Genomic DNA, 18,875 nt, shown 5'->3' on the forward strand with positions numbered 1-18,875 from the left:
AATTTGAGTTGAAATGGTCATGTAGATTCAAATTAGTCTGTATAGTCTCAATTAAATTCTCGCTGGATTTGACACTCTTTTAAGCTTCACAATGCACAGATGCACATTGGAAACTTAACTGTGAGGCATGCAACTTGATCGACCTTAACCTTGGCCTAGTTAATCTGATTTGATGAACCTAATAGATGAATATCTTTGGCATGATTTAAGTTGTCTAAAAAAAAAATAAAAATAATAAAAAAAATAAAAAAAAAAATGAGAAGGAAAGAAAATAATGACCAGTTGACGTCCGTAGCCTTTCCAACTCGAGCTATTAAGCTTTTGTAGTGTCTCTACACTTAACACCCTAAAGCCATCTGGTTTGGGAGCTGTTGGCCTAACGCTTGCTACAGGGGTTGGTTAGAAAGCTTAAAGGACTTAAACATTGCACGGTCATTCAAAAAAAATTGTAATAAGCATGGTTCGCTGGAGTTCAGAGCCTTTCCAACTTGAGCTATTAAGCCCTTTGGAGTGTCTCTTCACTTAACACCCTAAAGCCATCTGGTTTGGGAGCTGTTGGCCTAACGCTTGCTACATAGGTTGGTTAGAAAGCTTAAGGGACTTCAGCATTGCACAACCATTCTATGTTTCGCTTATGAGTTACAATAAATTGTCAACAAGCAACAAAAGTTGTCTTGTAAATAAAATCATGCATTAGGGACCTCATTTAAAGGGAAATTCAATGATTTGAAAACTTGTGCCTTGGAATTGGAAAAGAAAGTAAAAGCCGCATGTTGAGAATCCAATTCACTTTCACTGAAGTAGAGTTGATTTCCATTTAAAAGATGACAATTGAGTTATTTATATGGACGATGATGTTGATGCATGCATGTTGAAATGGTTTTTGTAAATTTTTGTATCAAAGCTTCATATATGCATGGTAGTTTTCCCAATGACCCCGCCTCCAGCTCTTTGTCTGTTTCAAGTTGTATTTGAGCTATGTATATATTTATTTTTGCTATGGTTGATATTTTTGTTTTAGCATTCCCATGTTTTTCATTCCATCAAGTTTTTCATTTTGGTTTTGCTAAGGGACTAGCAAAATGTAAGTTTGGGGGTGTGATAAGCGCCGAATATTGTATATTCAAGCGCCCTAAATTACATTAGTTAAGTTCATCGTTTGATTATTTAAGTAGATTATCTTCATTTGTGTGTATGTATATATTTTCAGGTCCATTTGCCAAAAAAGGAGCAAAATCAAGGCTTTGTGGAGTTTTGGCCATCAAAAGGCACAAGGCTGAATTTCTGGCAGCAGTGGATCTTGAACTTTGCTTGCCATTTTGACCTTGAAAAATTGAGAACTGGACTTCCATCATAACATGAAGTATTTAAAGCTCTGAATTAGCTTTCTAAATCTTCAAACGGTTTGTCTTTCGGAGCTTGGAACAGAGAGTTATGGCCTTGTTACCAGAGGTGTGCAGAACTGCCTGGCAGCAATGAAATTCTGCCTTGATCTTCATTTTCGACCAACCATCCTTGAGAATTGGATCTCCACCAAAGCATGAAGTATTTAAAGCTCTGAATTAGCTCTCCAAATCTTCAAACGGTTAGTCACTCAAAGTTTGGAACGTAAAGTTATGGCCATTTCATCAAAGTAGGTTTCGGCGGAGCAAGTGAAACATGGAGCTTTTTACACTAAATTCAAGTGCTCGAGGCCTTGCTTCGAGTGCTCGAATTTTGGGTAGAATGCCCTTCGGAAATGGCTCATTTCAGCCCACTTGCACCTTAGTTTCTTCATTTTGTTTTCCTCTTTAATGAAGTGGTTGGAGATGTTGGTTGGTGGCCTCTTGGAGTGGATAAGATATCTAATAAAGGGAAGGAGGCCACACAAAATCATTATGCTTCATTCTACAAGATTAGAGGAGAGAGAAGAGAGCAAGGAGGAGGAGTTCTTGAAGCTTCAAGGAGGAAGCTCGAAAATGGAGGGGAAAGCCTTGCTCCTTCCTTCATCTAGGGCCACCATGGGTAACTAAACCTCCTTTAGGGAGGTGATGAAGCTCCATTTTGTAAGCTTTGCTTTGTTTTGATTTATATTTGGGGGTTAATATATGTATGTAATCCTTCCATGAACTAGAGCTCTTCATTTGATGTAATGAATTTCAATATCTATATATAATCATCTTGAGTTAAATATCTTGTCTTAGATGGTTTTTCTCCTATGATTATATTGCTACATTTTCATAGTGACAATGGAATGGAGTTTATGGAAGTGTTGTTAATGGCATAATATTTAGGAGATTTGATAATCTATTGCTTAGGATCTTCCTTTGATAGATTATTCTTGGATTCTATGTCATGTGCTTCTACTATGTGATTAAGGGCTTGATAACTCTATGCTTAGTGAGTATGTCTAAGGTTATAACCTAGTTTAGGTAACCAAAACATGCAATGCTTTGATAGGTTATTCTTACCTATTAATTTCATAAATTTCTTGAAGGGAATGTAATAATTTGTGTTGTTGCATCCCATGGTTATACATATATGTTATTCCCCTAAGTAAATCATATCCTAGCATGCTTATTGATGGTTGTGGAGTCCCTTCCCTAGTCTTTTCTCTATTGTTCTATCTCATTTAATTCTTGCAAGTCACTATTGTTTTATGCATATTTGAATTCCTAGTTTAGTGACCATCAAACAAACCCTTCTTACCCCTTATCATTCTAAGAACAATTCTAGACACTTAGGTTGCCATAGACTAGCGCAGTCCCAGTGGTTCGACTTACCCGACCAATAGCCCTATTTTACAATGATTCGTGCTATTGCGAAGGTTGATGTATGATTGACCAACCGATCACCCACCTTTGGGTGCGTTTTCGCATGTTGCCTTCTATTCAGGTTGAAACCCCCTCCGTAGTCTAGTGAAAGTTTTGTAGTGTGAATATACTTCTCTAAGGACTATTAGCTATTATTGAACTGCTTATGATGTATATGCGTATCGAGTTTCTGCTTGGATTGTAGTAGGTTAGAACTTGTTCGTGGGCCTGACATACTTCTATTTTTCAAGTACGCGACAGTTCCAGACTTAGACCTGATCGTGCTGAGCAGAGACTACTACTCACTCTTTCGACGACGTAGGACTCTCTCCGTAGTTTATTTTTGGATGTTTCTTTCAGTTATCGTTATTTCATTTGGATTATTAGGGGTCCACTAGAGATGGATTCCCGAGTTGTTTAAACTATTGGAGATTTTTGGATTATTGGGATTTAAATATTTATTTTAAAGAATTTTATTTTAGTTTCTTTCAGCTCATTATATTATTTCTTTAATCACTTTGTATTCCGTGTTCGTTTTAACATATTAATTGTTTGATATCCCTCGGGTTTGGGCCTGGGCCTAATCAACCCGTGTCTCGGATCCGAGGGGTATCACATATACGCTTCTATCAATGAAGCACGAACAACCTCCAATAAGTGTCAATTTTTTCGCTCTGCAACCCCGTTCTGCTAGGGTGTTTTGGAACAAGTGGTTTGATGAATAGTTCTACGTACTTCCAAATACTGCTGAAGGACAAAACTCTGATATTCTCCACCATTGTCATTACGGAGAACCTAAACATGTGCATTGTATAGAGTTTCAACCATTTTATGAAACTTCTGAAACAATAAGTTCACTTCACCTTCGGATTTCATCAAGCACAACTAAATCATATTGGTACAGTCATCAATAAAAGTAACAAACCAATGGGATCCACCTAAAGTAGTGACTTTAGATGGACCCCAAACATCAGAATGTATAAGCATAAAACGAAGTGGACTTTTATGCAAATATAATGGATACGAAACATGGTGGCTCTTTGCTAGTTCACAAACATCACAGCGAAAACTAGAAACATCATATTTTGTAAACAAACTAGGAAATAATTTTTTTAGCTAACCAAAGGAAGCATGCCCTAGACGTCGATGCCACGGCCAGATTTCAGATTTGTTTCTCTCCCCCTCAGAACCATCCACTGCAATGCTTATCGTAGCTTGTCGGAACTTTTGGATATTAAGTTCAAGTAATACATTTTCCCTCATCTAATACCACAACCAAGCGTCTGCTTTGTTTGGATGTCCTTAAACACACAAAAATCAGGCCAAAAAATAACAATACAAGATAAAGCTGTGGTTATTTGGGAAACTGACAAAAGATTAGATCTAAAGATGGAACAACTAAAACAGAATCTAAATATAGATTATCAGTGAGTGTAAAAGATCTTTCCCTAGTAATTGGGGTCGAAGTCCCATTAACAATAGAAACAAATTTGTGTGAGGATGAATTAAGAGGTGAAACCTGTCTAAAATCAAATGTCATATGATCTGTGGTACCAGAATCAATTATCCATGCACTATTAGCAACATGTGTAGAAATATTGAAATTCTTACCACCAGTATTTGTTGTCTTAACAACTACTGCAGTGGAGGTCTTTGTTGAATTCTTCTTCCAACGGCGATAATTCCACCATTCCGGATATCTCACAAGTTTGAAACATCGACTTTTGGTATGACCAATCTGGTTGTAATGAGTGCATTTATAAGTAGACTTGTCTGCTCCAAATGATTCAATATTTTTTTTTTTTGACTCATTTTTATTTTTAACCAGCAGTAGAGCTCGGCCGTGAGCTCCGGTTGAGGAAGGCGACCGGCGGTGGCGGGTCGTCAAGAGATTGGTGGCGCTGCGACGTGATGTAACGGTTCAGCAGTGAAGGTGCAGCGATTCGTCGTTGGTTTGGTGAGTTGCCGGCAGGCAACGGTGCCAGTTCCAGATTCGGCGATGACAGATAGCCGGCAGGGGTCGGCGGTTTGTGATGGGTCTGTTGTATGTGTATGGGTATGTGTATGTGTATGGGTCTGTGCATGGGTCAATGAATTTCAAAAAAATAATTTCAAAAAGATTCAGAGGAACAGTTCAAGGATGGCTCTGATACCATCTTCAAATACAGAGAATTAAAAACTTTATCCGATAATTCATTGATAAGTATTATATCCAATTTATAGAATAGGATTAGCTAAAATAAGTAGCTAATTACCTATCAATTAGCTTTAAATCAAGAAGTAAATAGTTCAATCCTACAACTGTATTATAAGAGATAAAATCTCAACAATATATAAGAAAATATAAACCAAGGGGTACATATTTCCATTTCCATTTCAATACGTTATTATTAGATTTTTAAAAAGAAGGAAAAAAGAAAAAGAAAAAAAAGAAAGCAATAAATCAAAAGATCACTTTGTTTGTTTATGCTTTTCTAGTTTGTCCTCATATATTAGCAAATACAGGGAAAGTGCTTTGGGTGGTCAGTGTGACCACGTGCATGATTTTATGCATCTTTGCGTGCAATTAGGGTGGATTCAGAAATGTATAATGGGTGGTTGGACTAATCTATTTTGGGATGGACTTCAGCTCCTGAACCTGCTCTTGATATGTATTACTTAATTTTTACCTTTGTTGGTAAAGATATATGCACACAAAAACTAGAAGATGAAGTGCATAGAAGTTTTTTTATTATTATTTTTTCTTTCGGAAATTACATAGAAGTTTCTTTAAACTATTCATTTCCTTGTTTTTATCGAAAATATATAAATTATTTTCTTACAAATATTTAACTAATCCTATGATCCAGTTGATTATTTTAATAGTAATCAGTGAATGAATAAAATCAGAAATGATCCATAAAGGAAGTTGGACTTTTCTTTTCCTACCCGAATCACATTTGTATCGTCATATTTTTCTTGCATTTGTTGCCCACTATTAAATCCAATTGAACTGAATTAGGGCTCGTTTGGGAAGAGTTGTGTGGTATACTATAATGCTCTAGTCTAGAATAGAACAAGTGCTGTGTAGTGTAGTGTTCTGAAAGGAGAACAAAATATGTTTGGCGACGAAAATTTACTTTGAGAATTTTGGAATAGAAATTAATATTGTTTTTTTTAAATGATTAAAATAAATTAATTACTTCACTTGATTAGTTTGCAAAACAAGAATTACAGAGCTTGATTAGTTGATTTATTAGAAAAAAAATTAAAATAAAACCCATACACACAGACTTGCAGTTGCATAGAGAGAGAGAGACTAGGGCAATTGGGAGGCTGAAATAATTTATCCTAAAATTGGATTTGCAGAGTTGAGAACGAGAATAAAGATGGAGGCGTTTGGGAGGTTGAAATGATTTGCCCTAAAAAAAATTAAAACAAAACCCATCCATGTTTGCACTTGCAAAGAGAGAGAGAGAGAGAGAATAGAGATGGAGGCGTTTGGAAGGCTGAAATTATTTGCCCTTAAAAAAATTAAAACAAAACCCATCCATGTTTGCACTTGCAGAGAGAGAGAGAGAGAGAGAGAATAGGGATGGAGGCATTTAGAAGGCTGAAATTTGCCCTAAAAAAAAATAAAACAAAACCCACTATTGCACTTGCAGAGAGAGAGAGATCGAGAATAGAGATGGGAGGCATTGGAAGGCTGAAATTATTTGCCCTAAAAAAAATTAAAACAAAACCCAAGTTTGCAGTTGTAGTTGCAGAGAGAGATCGAGAATAGAGATGGCGGCGTTTGGAAGGCTAAAATGATTTGCCCTAAAAAAAAATTACAACAAAACTCATACAAGTTTGCAGTTGCAGAGAGAGAGAGATCGAGAATAGAGATGGAGGCGTTTGGGAGGCTAAAATGATTTGCCCTAAAAAAAATTACAACAAAACTCATACAAGTTTGCAGTTGCAGAGAGAGAGATCGAGAATAGAGATGGAGGCGTTTGGGAGGCTGAAATGATTTGCCCTAAAAAAAAATAAAACAAAATTCATACAAGTTTGCAGTTGCAGAGAGAGATCGAGAATAGAGATGGAGGCGTTTGGGAGGCTGAAATGATTTGCCCTAAAAAAAATTAAAACAAAACCCATACAAGTTTGTAGTTGCACAGAGAGAGATTGAGTATTGCTTAGTTCCAGAGTTTAGAACGAGAATAGAGACGAAGGCTATTGAGGCTGAAATGATTTGCCCTAATAGAAATTTTCTAGTATTGTTTCAACTTTTGGACCAAATATTGGGTTTGTTCTGAAAGTGTTCTATTACTGTTGAGAAAACAACAAGACGATGTTGAAGTTTGGTAGGCCTACTTTTTTGGCATTGGCCTACCAATATCACCCTACAATTATCTTAACTGCAAGTAATCCCACTTGATTCATTATCTACTCCTTATTACTAGTATTTTTTATCAGTTTTCATGGTACAATATCCATAATGTTTTTTTGTTTTTTTTTTTTTTTTTTTTTTTGGTCAAGTGCAATACCCTTTGTTCAAATATAAATATCTTTTGTCAAGTTGGGATAAGTCCACAAAATACATGGTGACACAATGGGTCAGTGTGTTGTTGACTCTTCACTAAATTAACATATATATATATATATATATATATATATTGTCCGTTGACAGTAAAACACTCATTTAAAATTATTTTTTATAATGAATATTCTATCAAAAATTGAAGCTGCGGCACTGTTAACTCGCCTTCTATGTACCAGTTTCGAATCTTGGCCTGTGGTTTAAGGTTTAAGCCCCAAACCAAAAGGGTGCAAGGTGAGAAGCAGTGACATATGACAACTTTGGTTTCACCACAGGTACAATAAGAGGACTAATATATACCTTTGTTTTCCTTCTCCAATCACAATGTTAAGTCGGTGTAAATTTTGGACTTGTATAACAATATTGTTCTACAATGCATGATCTTACTATAGATTGAGCAATAAAATGACGCTGTGATTGCACGTGCACTTCCCAAATACACTAACGCTATGATTGCAAATGAGCATCTTGCAACACGATCATTGAATTTAAATTTCTAAAAAAATGAAGTGTGAAATATCTTGTAAAGTCTTAATATCATTCCCAATTTAGTAAAATTGATTCTTGTATATTGAATAAGATTCATTATATTCTAAAATTATTTAACCCAATAATACTACTTGGATAAATTCTTGTTATTCGGACAACACAACCTAAAATCATTCCTTTTTTTTTTTTTTTTTCCAAAAAATATGTGATTCATGTAATCATGTGAATATACTTGTGGCGCTACTCAATATCACCCATCAATCAAAACTTTAATCGGACGGCTGACAACCCTCGGCCGATTGGTTTCTCTTCAAAGCAGTCAACCAGTTTAAATAAACGGTCACAATAAGAACAATCATGATTTGTGGTGATGAAAATGATGCTGGAGTAATTATTCTATGGTAAGAGAAACATAGACTAAAAATACTCGTGTTTAGCATTGGAGTTAGTGGGGAAAAGGCTCTCTGAGTCAGAGAGAGAGGAACCTGCCATTCTTGGCTCTTATGCTCTCTCCCTCCTCAATTTTCTCCCTCCTAATTAAGTTGGAATCTCTCGGTCTCTCTCTTAGCACTTTTGTCTTCTTCTCTCCCTCCTCTTTCGCTGAAGAACCAGAAGGTGAGAAAATAAATAGAAAAATGAAAAGTATTACAATCTTTATATAACATATGAATATTCTATTCATATCTTTTATATAGTATTTAATTTTATTATTATATAATATTCTATATATTTATACACGCATACACTACATACACACATACATATATATATTATTTGTTAGGAATTAAAACTAGGAAAAAATATTTTAATTTAATAACCTCATTTATAAGCTGTTATATATTTTTCTATCCATTTTTTATTACATATCATTTATAGGCATGTTAATGAAAAAAAAAATTAAATTTTTTTTTTAATTATATACTAATAATTTGACCCTCACAACTCTATATTTCTGGCTTGACTGCTTGAGGTTCACGCATAAAAGATTGACTGGTCAAGCACTTCGTTACACGCTGCGGGCCAGTCTCCCAATTGAACCATTAAATTATATAAAATTGTTCAAAGCAGAACGAAAAGATACATTCAGAAAAAATATTCTATATAAACCCCATGGCTTAACCAATCTTTCCCATATCCTTAATTCCTCCCTTCCCATCACTTCTCTCTTTTTCTCTCACCTCCAACCTCTTCTCTCACTAAAACCATCTCTCTCTCTGGAGATCTGCATTTGGAGTTGACTGGTTCTCTCGTTACTATTCAGGTATAATAGAATCATCTCTTGTAATTTTTCGTTCTAATCTCTATTTTCTTCTCAAAGTAGTATAGTACGTTCATGCTTATTAACGTTGATTTTTTCTTTTTGATATTTATTCCCCCATGATTGTATATGTATTCCATATATAACTATGAAGGTATATATATATATACACATTGGTTTTCGTACGTTCATGCTTATTAACGTTGATTTTTTCTTTTTGATATTTATTCCCTCATGATTATGTATGTATACCATATATAACTATGAAGGTATATATATATACACATTGGTTTTCGTACGTTCATGCTTATTAACGTTGATTTTTTCTTTTTGATATTTATTCCCCCATGATTATATATGTGTTCCATGTATAACTATGAAGGTACATATATATACACATTGGTTTTCGTTAATCGAAAGTGCTGAGAGTAATTTGGTATATTTGACCTTTGGCATTACGTCCTTGAATTTGCTTTTTAGCAGCCAAGATTCACCATCATATTAAATAACGTCCCTTATAAAAGAAAGATCTGAATTAGTAAAGAGTGTGATTGATCAAATAATTTCTTCAATTGCTGGTGTAGCTAGTTTTGGGTGGTCCAGTAGACCACACGTATGACTATAGTAGACAGTAGTTAGTCCAACCATGACAACCTTAATTTGAGCACAATACAGAAAAAAATAATAATAAATAAAATAAAATAAAAAATTATAGTGGAATCTATGCCCCCACATAAGAAGCTCCACTTTATGTAGGAACCTTCGGGTGGCTTCCTTAGTTAGCTTCATTTATGCAAGAAAAGGCAAAGTGCTTCACCTATCTCCTCTTGAGTTAACAAACTCCCCAAGCCCCAATTTTACTTGTCCTTGGACGGTGTTTTTTGTTTGTGAAAACATTATATTATTGTGTATATTGCTTTACAACTAGGCACGGATTCATATCTATTGTGGCAAATGAGGGAATCCCTCACATATTTTTATATTTTGGGACTCTTAGAAATTTTACCTTGTGTCATTATCATTATTAAAAAATAATCAGTCTAAGAATCATTTTCTCACCGAACTCTCTTTTATTCTCTTTATAAATTGCGTGAACGCCAAAACATAGATTCTCTGTAAATACAATTCCATCGGCTCTGCATTTCTATATGTGTCCTCATTCAAATAATTTTTGAAAATAATATTCGTAGAGAGAGTGTGATTGATCAAATGATTTATATTGCTCTTAGTTGGTCGGTCCAATTAATTTACAGTGTTCAAAGTAGTCCAGTATGGTTGCGGAAAAGAGATTTGCTCTCAAAGTGAACATCCAGTGCTGTACTAGATGTCCAGAAATTGTGAAGAAGGTACTGGACAAGGCTGATGGAGTGCGTTCAATTGACATTGATACAAATGAAGGGACGGTCACAGTCACAGGCACAGGCACGGTAGAACCGAAGTCAACCATAAAAGCGCTTAAAAAGAAGGGCAAGATAGCAGAGGTGTTGTGGGAGGAATTGCACTCCTCCTCCAAGAGTAGTAGCGATGATCAGCTGAAGATTGTACCAGCCAAACCACTTCATCACAACCCACACACCGCACCAGAACTGCAGCAATTGTCCAAAAACAATCAAGGGTATGTCCACATTCTAAGAGTGTTTAATTCATCACAACCCACACACCGCACCTTGGCATGACTACTGCCGAGGAAAAAAAAATTAGTCACTCATCCCAAGGCCACGACCATGATCACCTTGAGTTGAAAAGCTATAACAAACCTTTCAGATGCAGTGGATGCAAGGAGCCAGGTCTTGGACCTAGACGCAGATGTGACTCCTGCGACTATGAACTTCACAAGGAATGTTGGAAACCCCAACACGAAATATCCAATGAATTTTTCAAAGGATGCACCTTCAAATTCTTTGATAGACTGTCAAGGAGAACCTGTGATGCTTGTGGGAAGGACATATGTGGCTTTGGTTACCACAGCGAAGCCAAAGGCAAGTCACTGGACCTGCACCCTTGTTGCAGCAAACTCAGAAGTAAGATATTTATAGATGGTAATGAATTTGAGCTTCGTGACAAGGTGTTATTAAAATGCAAGTGGTGCAACAACAAACATCTTCATGGCGACAAAACCAGCATTTCGGGCTGGTCTTACATTTCTGCTCCCAAGAAATGTCACTACCATGTGCACTGCGTGACTGAAATGGTGGAACAGGCATGGAAGCAGGGGTTCATCGATAACATTGATTCTGTGGCATTAGAGAAGACGGATCCACAGCTCCTACATAATTCGAATAGGAATGATGGAAAAAGAGATGGTGATCAGATCAGTGGACAAACATCGAAGATATTCCTCAAGACCATAGTTGGTGTTCTTTTGGGGGATCCAACCGCGACTCTTCTGTCTCTGCTCGTGAATCTGCTTATATCGTAAAACATGGAGCAGAGATGCAAGACACGCCATGAACAATTTATCAATGTCTTTTGTTTAATTGTTTGTTTATTTATTTATTTTGGATTTGTCTTTATGGTTGCTTATGTTGGCTTGATGACCAGTGGCTATTCAGTGATTTGGATATTGTATGACCTTATCAGCTATAATTATATGTAATTCAGGGGAAGTACTGGTAATTAATGTTGGTCACATTTCTTGGAGATCATTGGAAACCGTCTTTTACATTTCAGAAAGGTTTTTTTTTTTATTATTTGGCATAGGTTTACGATGATGATGAGAAAAAAGGAAATAAATTTATTTAAACCACTCATGTTTTTGTAAAAAATTATTGCAAAAATGACAAAGTTGTTTGATTGTTGCTTACAATAAGTCATGAAAGGCACCAATTAGAATGGGAATTAAGCACAACTTCTTTACACTTTTTTTTTTTTTTCTCTCTCTCTCATCGATCGCCATCAGCAGTTCTTGGTAACTTCCATGCAGGTTCTTGGCTTTCAAAGAAAATGGTTTTTTTTTTTTTTTTTTTTTTTTTTTTTTTTTTTTTTTAAATAATACTAACAGTTTCAATTTCAGAAAACACAAAGAAAGACATGGTTCAGAAAAAATTATAACTGAAGGATTTATTTATTTATTTTTTAAAATAAAAGAATAAAAACGAAAATATTCTAGTAATTCTTCTTAGCAAGTGTCATAAAAGAAAACCACGCAATAGGAGGCAGGCAAAAAAAAAAAAAGAATTATCTCAAGTTGCATGAATGAACCCCAAAAAGGAAAAGAGCTGAAAACTATCATAACACTATCATCCCATTAAACGAACAAATTTGAAGTAATAAAATGAAAAAAAAAAATTTATGTACTAAGTACCCAATATGACTAACCAATAAAATAATTATCATTTTCATAATGAAACCTCAATATGATGTATATTTTTTCCTATGAGAAAAGTGGTACCCACAGGGCCAACGCCAAAGGGAAAGAAAAGAAGCTCTTTTCTAAAATGTGAATATAAAAGCTTTCATCAAAGAGTTCTTTAAGACAAAAGCCATAAGAAAAATAAAAAATAAATGAAACCCCAAAAGATAAGACCTCATTTTTAAAAAAACAAATGAGTGAAAGGAACCCAAATTAAATTGGGCTCCCTCCGCCATTTCAACCTCATTCAAGTCTTTTGGAGAAATTAAGTAGTAGTATATCATTTCTATTGATCTTTGACCAATTAATTAATTTCAGTGATCATCAAGTTACTCATCTATGGTGGCGGAAAAGAGTTTTGCTGTGAAACTGAACATCCAGTGCGCATGCGATGGATGTGTGGGAAAAGTCAAGAAAGTGCTGAAAAAGACTAAAGGAGTGCATTCAAATACCATTGATGCAAATGAAGGGATGGTTACCGTCTCAGGTACCGCGGATCCACACACCCTCTTAGAAGCGCTTAGAAAGCATTTCAAGACAGCAGAGCTTTTGCCGGAGCAATTCGACTCCAGGAGCATGCAATTTGTACCAGCAAAACCAGTTCATGGAGTTCATGACCACCCACATACAGCACCACAACTGCAGCAATTATCTGAAAATAATGATCAAGTGTCTACATTAATGTAAGAATTTTTTTTTCTTTATTTTTTTTCCTAGTTGGTACTCACACACACATATCTCTACTGAGACTTGAACCATTGACCTCCCTTTGGGAGGTAAGAGGCTGATACCGCTAAGTCACTGGCCCGTTGGTAATTTTTATTTATTTATATTCTTGCACAAATCATGACAAGCACATATGCATCTAATTAATGTTAATGGATACATTAGACTAACCTTCTTCAAAACTGGACCTTTTTCTATATGTTCTGGATTACAGACTTCATTGGTCATCTACACCCCCCAACTCTTCTTTTCTTTTTGTTCTCTTGATTATAGGAAAGCATCTGCTGCTGCTGCTGAAGATGATGATGACAAAGACGACCACCACGATGATGATAATGATGAAGATGATTCCCTTGCCATGAGTACTACAAAGGAAAAACAAACTAGTCACGAGCATGACCTTGAATTGAAAAACTATAACAAACCTTTCATATGCAGCGGATGCAAGGAGCTAGGTTTTGGACCTAGATTCAGATGTGAGTCCTGCGACTATGAACTTCATAGGGAATGTAAGGAATATTGGATCTCCAAAAGCGAAATTTCACTTGAATTTTTTGAAGGGTGCACCTTCAAATTCTTTGATCAACTCGCAAACAAAATCTGCGATGCTTGTGGGAAGGACATATGTGGCTTTGCTTACCACAGCGAAGCCAAGGGTAAATCATCACTGGATCTGCACCCTTGTTGCAGCAAGCTCGAAAGCAAACTATGTATAAATGGTTATGATTTTGAGCTTCATTACGAGGTGTTATCGAAATGCAAGTGGTGCAACAAGAAAGATCTTCAGGGCAGCAAAACGGGCACTAATATTTCGGGCTGGTCTTACATTTCTGCTCGCAAGAGGTGTCACTTCCACGTCTATTGTGTGAAATGGTGCGTGAGGCATGGAGGCAGGGGTTCATTGATCACATTGATTCCGTGGCATAAGAGCAGGCTGGATACACAGCTTGTAGTAAATTGGAATAGGAATTCGAATAGGAATGATGGAAGAAGAGAGAGTGATCATCAGTTTAGTCGGCACACAACGAAGATGTTCCTCAAGGCCATAGTTGGTGTTCTGTTGGGGGATCCAACGATGCTTCTTGCTTCTGTCCTGGTGGATATGTTTACATAATAAAACACGGAGCGCAGATGAAGACATGCCATAAAATTTTTTATTTATTTTTTGTTATGTAGATATGGCATAAAGAGTTTGTCAGTGTCTTTTGTACATTATTATTAATTTTTTTGTTACTTTTATATATGTGATTTTGTGAAATTTTACAAAATGCCCTCCCTCCCTTTTTGATAATCCATGCCTTGTTTTGTGTCCTTCTTCACACTTCTTTGATTCTCTTCAAAATAAATAAATAAATAAATAATTGCATTCTCCCTCTTCAATCAAATCCTAATCGTTCTTCCATTCAACGTCTTCTCATTTTTCTTTTCTTTATTCTTTCTCTTGGCCTTTTTTCTTTTGTCTTTTTTTAAAAAAAAATCTTGTACTCATGTATGATGTATCTGTAGTATAATATTCTTTTCTTTATCCTTGTTTTTGTTTCTTATTCAATTTTTTTTTTTTTTAGTTGGTACTCACACACACATGCCTCCATTGAGGCTTGAACTCTTGATATCTCTAGACCACTGGCCAGTTGGTATTATTGTAAAATTTTATGAAATTAATGTTTGTATCTTATGTTTCCGAATTGTTTTTTGCAGCAATTTATTGTTTAACGCAACAACTAATTTAGTTTTAGATAAGCTTAACTTGTAACTTTGTACACCTTCATAATTGTGACTTAAAAAATACCTAGAAAAAGTCACTTTTTACTCAAAACTCTCATTTCCATTCAAAGTTTCTAACTTCATACATTAAAACACTCTTGTGACTTCCAAGGCACCTCGAATAAGGTCATTTTTAAGTCAAAACTCTGGTTTTCATTCAAAGTTTCTAACTTTATAAATTAAAACACTCTCTTGAATTCAATGCAACCTTGAATAAGGTCATTTTTAACTTAAAACACTCATTTTCTTTTACCGTTTCTAAATTATACATTAAAACACTCTCGTGACTTCAAAGGTTACTTGAATAAGTCATTCTTAACTCAAAACAATAATTTTCATTCTTCATCTATTATTATTGGAGTGATCCTTATTTCTCTGAAATATCCCTAATATAAATGAACAAATTGAGATTAATCAAAATTTTAAATGCAGATAAAAATTATCCAAAATTTGAAGCGCATCAGTGAAGAATAAAAAGCAAATAAGACGCAGGGTATCAATTAGGAAATGGATGGAGAATATTTAAAATTAGTGGAGCTCTCTCAATTGACTTAGAAAAAGGCACTATCTATTTGACATTGTAATGCCATTTTCTGAGCAAAGTATTTGTATGAGAAGGGCAATGCATATTTTCAAATGAGTTAAAACCACTTGGAGAACAAAATTAACTTAAATAGCAGCTTACCTGTTCCTCGAAGAAACGAACAAATGATTTTGATCCAGCACAGTGAGGAATCTTTAAGAACGCCGATTCCCTGCAATATATATTTTTTAGTTTGTCACACATTGCTATTTTTTTTAAATAATAATTATACTAGAATTACAACAAAAATAAGAATGAAGGTATATGACTGCACATGGATATGAGTTGCAGCATATGAAGGTCATCAATAAAAAAACCTAACAGAGGTCTAATCAATTAAGCAAGAAAATGTAGAATAATAACAGAGCACTTGCAAATATCAAAATTTGATACAGTAAACAATGCTAAAGCAAACATAACAAGCTTTCAGCTTTCAACAACTACTGAAATTGAAAAAAAAACATGCAAAAATTGAAGTAAAATTGATGTTTTCTTCTAATTGACAGTACCGAAAATATCCGCAAACTAACTTACAAGGAATTGAGTTCTCTCGATTATTGAATTCACTCTAATTTGTCCATTAGAGTCTTTAATATAGTACTTCTGTCGAAGATTTGATAGATTATTGCATTACAAGGCCGATCTCATCTTATTTTAATAATTAAAAAAAAAATGTGTTCCAATCTGTGACTGTGTGACAATAAGCAGTGAAAAATAAAAATACATTGCAGATTCACTCCAAAATCTTCTATCAGAGTAGGGATAGAGACAATTCCAAGAAAAAACAGAGGGTTGAAGAGCAATTCTCATCAGTGATGCAATAATTCTATCATGCAATCTACTAATAATATACAAAAAATAAAATAGAAACAAAAGCTAACACGCAATGAATTACACAAGAAACCAGAAAATCACTAAATAGATCAAAACCTAATACATCAATAAGTTCAACCATCAAGAACTAAATCAACAAAAAAGGCAAGAATCAAGTCAAATCAGTCAAAATTTTCTAGCATTGAGTCCTCACAATTGGATCTGTGTGAACACTTCCGGGAAACGAAGAAAGAAGCTCGGTTCAGTGAGGGAGACCATTGAACAGAATGTAGGTGGGTTAGTGTGAGATGGAGAGAGAGAGAGAGAGAGAGTACGAGCTATAAAGGGGGTTTGTTGTGCAGTGCCGGTAGGTAGGTGGGTAGTTAAAAGTAGAAATGCACATATGGGTAAATGCCGAATGGGAACCGAATTGATTCCAAGTGTTTCTAAAACGTTGGAACTGGAACCAAAGCTGTTGAGCTCTGGAATCAAATGATAAAATATTTTTAATGGAAAGTTTTTAATTGGTCCACGTGAACAAGATTCTTGTCCAGAAGAAGAACAAGACAACTAGTGAGAGAGATGCGCGTCTCCCGTTGATCTTCCCTCGGTCCCCGCACTCAATGCATGAGGCGTTAGGCTATGGAGGGTAAGACCCAAAGCTTGGGCCCATCTTAGTAGTATGGAGGGTAAGACCCAAAGCTTGGGCCCATCTTAGTAGGTGTAACGGGTTTCGAACTGTTAGGTAAAACAGCATATCCACTCATTTATACTCAATCTATTTTCCATCCGATTTCGATGTGGAACAAAATGACCCTTGTTGCATTCTCCCTCCACCCAAACTCGCAACGCCCTCGTTGCGGTTGGGCCACCCTGCCTACCCGGGTGGACTCACCTGGACGCCTTCCGGGTCGGGCGCTTGGCGTGGCACCGAATCAAGGACTGGGTTTGGCACTGATACCAACTGTAACGGGTGGGCGCTTGCCCATTTACCCAAAAGCTCGAACTGTTAGGTAAGACTGCATACCCACCCATTTATACCCAATCTCTTTCCCATCCGATTCCGATGTGGGACAAAATGACCCTTGTTACACTAGGGTAGCCACCGTGACCTTATTAGATTTAATAGGGTTACTTCAGTCGTTGGGGGTGAACATTGTTGCATTAAATGTACATCATTTCAAAAACGGCAATAGTTGAAAATAATTAATGTGATTATCAGTCTTATAATCTAGGAACGTGATTTCATCATCTTCTTAATTAGGCCTGTGAGTTGAGCAATCGTAAGTCATGCCCCCTACGATTGATCCATAATGCTCATGAAAATCTCAAGCACCCTTGTTCGGGTGTTGTTATTGAGACATACAGTAGTACTCGAACTCGACTTGTGTGGGGTATGCCGCGTTGGCCTTGGGGTCGAGATGGACTCCGATCACCCCTTTGATAGGCTTGAGTTTGACGGGAACCATGGGATGTGCCACATGGATCCGTGGGTTACATTCCCTATTGTCTATATTTTGCCATTCTATTAAAATTCTTAGTGAGTCACTGATAATGTGGTATTTTTTTTTTTTTTTTGGCTTTGACAAGAAACTCACACGCTCACACATCCACTTTACACATTTGTAGATTCGAACTCTCATCATCTACCTTAAAAAATAAAAAAATATATATATAAATAGAAAAAATGTTAAGTCGTATTTTTGTTGATAAACATAACTAATATTAGATATAATATTGAAAGCATACAATTTATCATCATAAGAGTACAAAAACATCTGCTCAAGCACGTAGGGGTGTAGATTGTATAGCCTTTTCATATGTTTTATGTTATTAATATATATATATATATATATATAAATAAATAATTTACTATTCAGTTCGATCTAGTCCTAATAAGCATGAAACCAAAATTGAACCGTAAACTTACATTTCTTCATTTTTGAAACTAAAATCGAAAATGAACAGTAGAAAATTTTGAACCGAATTGACCGGAATCTTATACTTAACTACTAACTAATGTCAAGAGTAATTTCTTAAATTAATTGCTACGAAGACTTGGATGTATAAATACAATAACTAGTCTCAAGCTTTTTGGACATAGAATGCATTACATTCACAGTTTCACACATTGAGAGGAGATTAAATATAATCAGTGAGGTGACGTAATCCCACACACACACATATATAATTGAATTTTTTTATTTAGAAAATATTATCAATTTATTTTTTAATTTTCAAAAATTTATCAAATTTTGTAAATTTTTTTTTTATTTTTTATTTTTTAGTTAAAGGAAATTTTGTAATTTCTGAAGTTGTTTTTTTTTTTTAATTAAAAAAATAAGTAATAAAATTGCAAATTAAACTTACAAGTAAATTGGACTTCGGCTCGACCTTGCCCTGGAAAAAAGTCTTGAAACCCATCCCTAAAAGCCCAACCCACTATGGCTGGAACGCTCAATCTACAACTTCAAAAATTGCCTAGTCAATCTTAACCAAAGGCTTTTGACCCATGATGATTGAGAGTTCGAGTGTGA

At 35.4% G+C, this 18,875-nt stretch overlaps 1 protein-coding gene across 2 annotated transcripts; it reads left to right on the top strand.

The window, feature by feature from the left end:
• The first annotated feature begins 8,848 nt into the window (after positions 1–8,848).
• Positions 8,849–11,745, top strand: LOC132270933 (uncharacterized). 2 transcript variants are annotated; one of them, XM_059772159.1, is made up of 3 exons: positions 8,849–9,103; positions 10,330–10,715; positions 10,865–11,745. In XM_059772159.1, exons 2-3 carry the CDS (start codon positions 10,372–10,374, stop codon positions 11,517–11,519), a joined length of 999 nt encoding a protein of 332 aa, XP_059628142.1. In that variant the 5' UTR covers positions 8,849–9,103; positions 10,330–10,371; the 3' UTR covers positions 11,520–11,745. The 2 variants fall into 2 exon arrangements, with proteins under 2 accessions (XP_059628142.1, XP_059628141.1); XM_059772158.1 differs by having other exon boundaries at positions 10,354–10,715.
• The last annotated feature ends 7,130 nt before the right edge of the window (positions 11,746–18,875 follow it).

Source organism: Cornus florida, unplaced genomic scaffold, assembly GCF_030987335.1.
Source record: "Cornus florida cultivar Cherokee Brave unplaced genomic scaffold, ASM3098733v1 CherokeeBrave_3.0.0_Hap2_Chr08, whole genome shotgun sequence".
NCBI classification, from domain to species: domain Eukaryota; kingdom Viridiplantae; phylum Streptophyta; class Magnoliopsida; order Cornales; family Cornaceae; genus Cornus; species Cornus florida.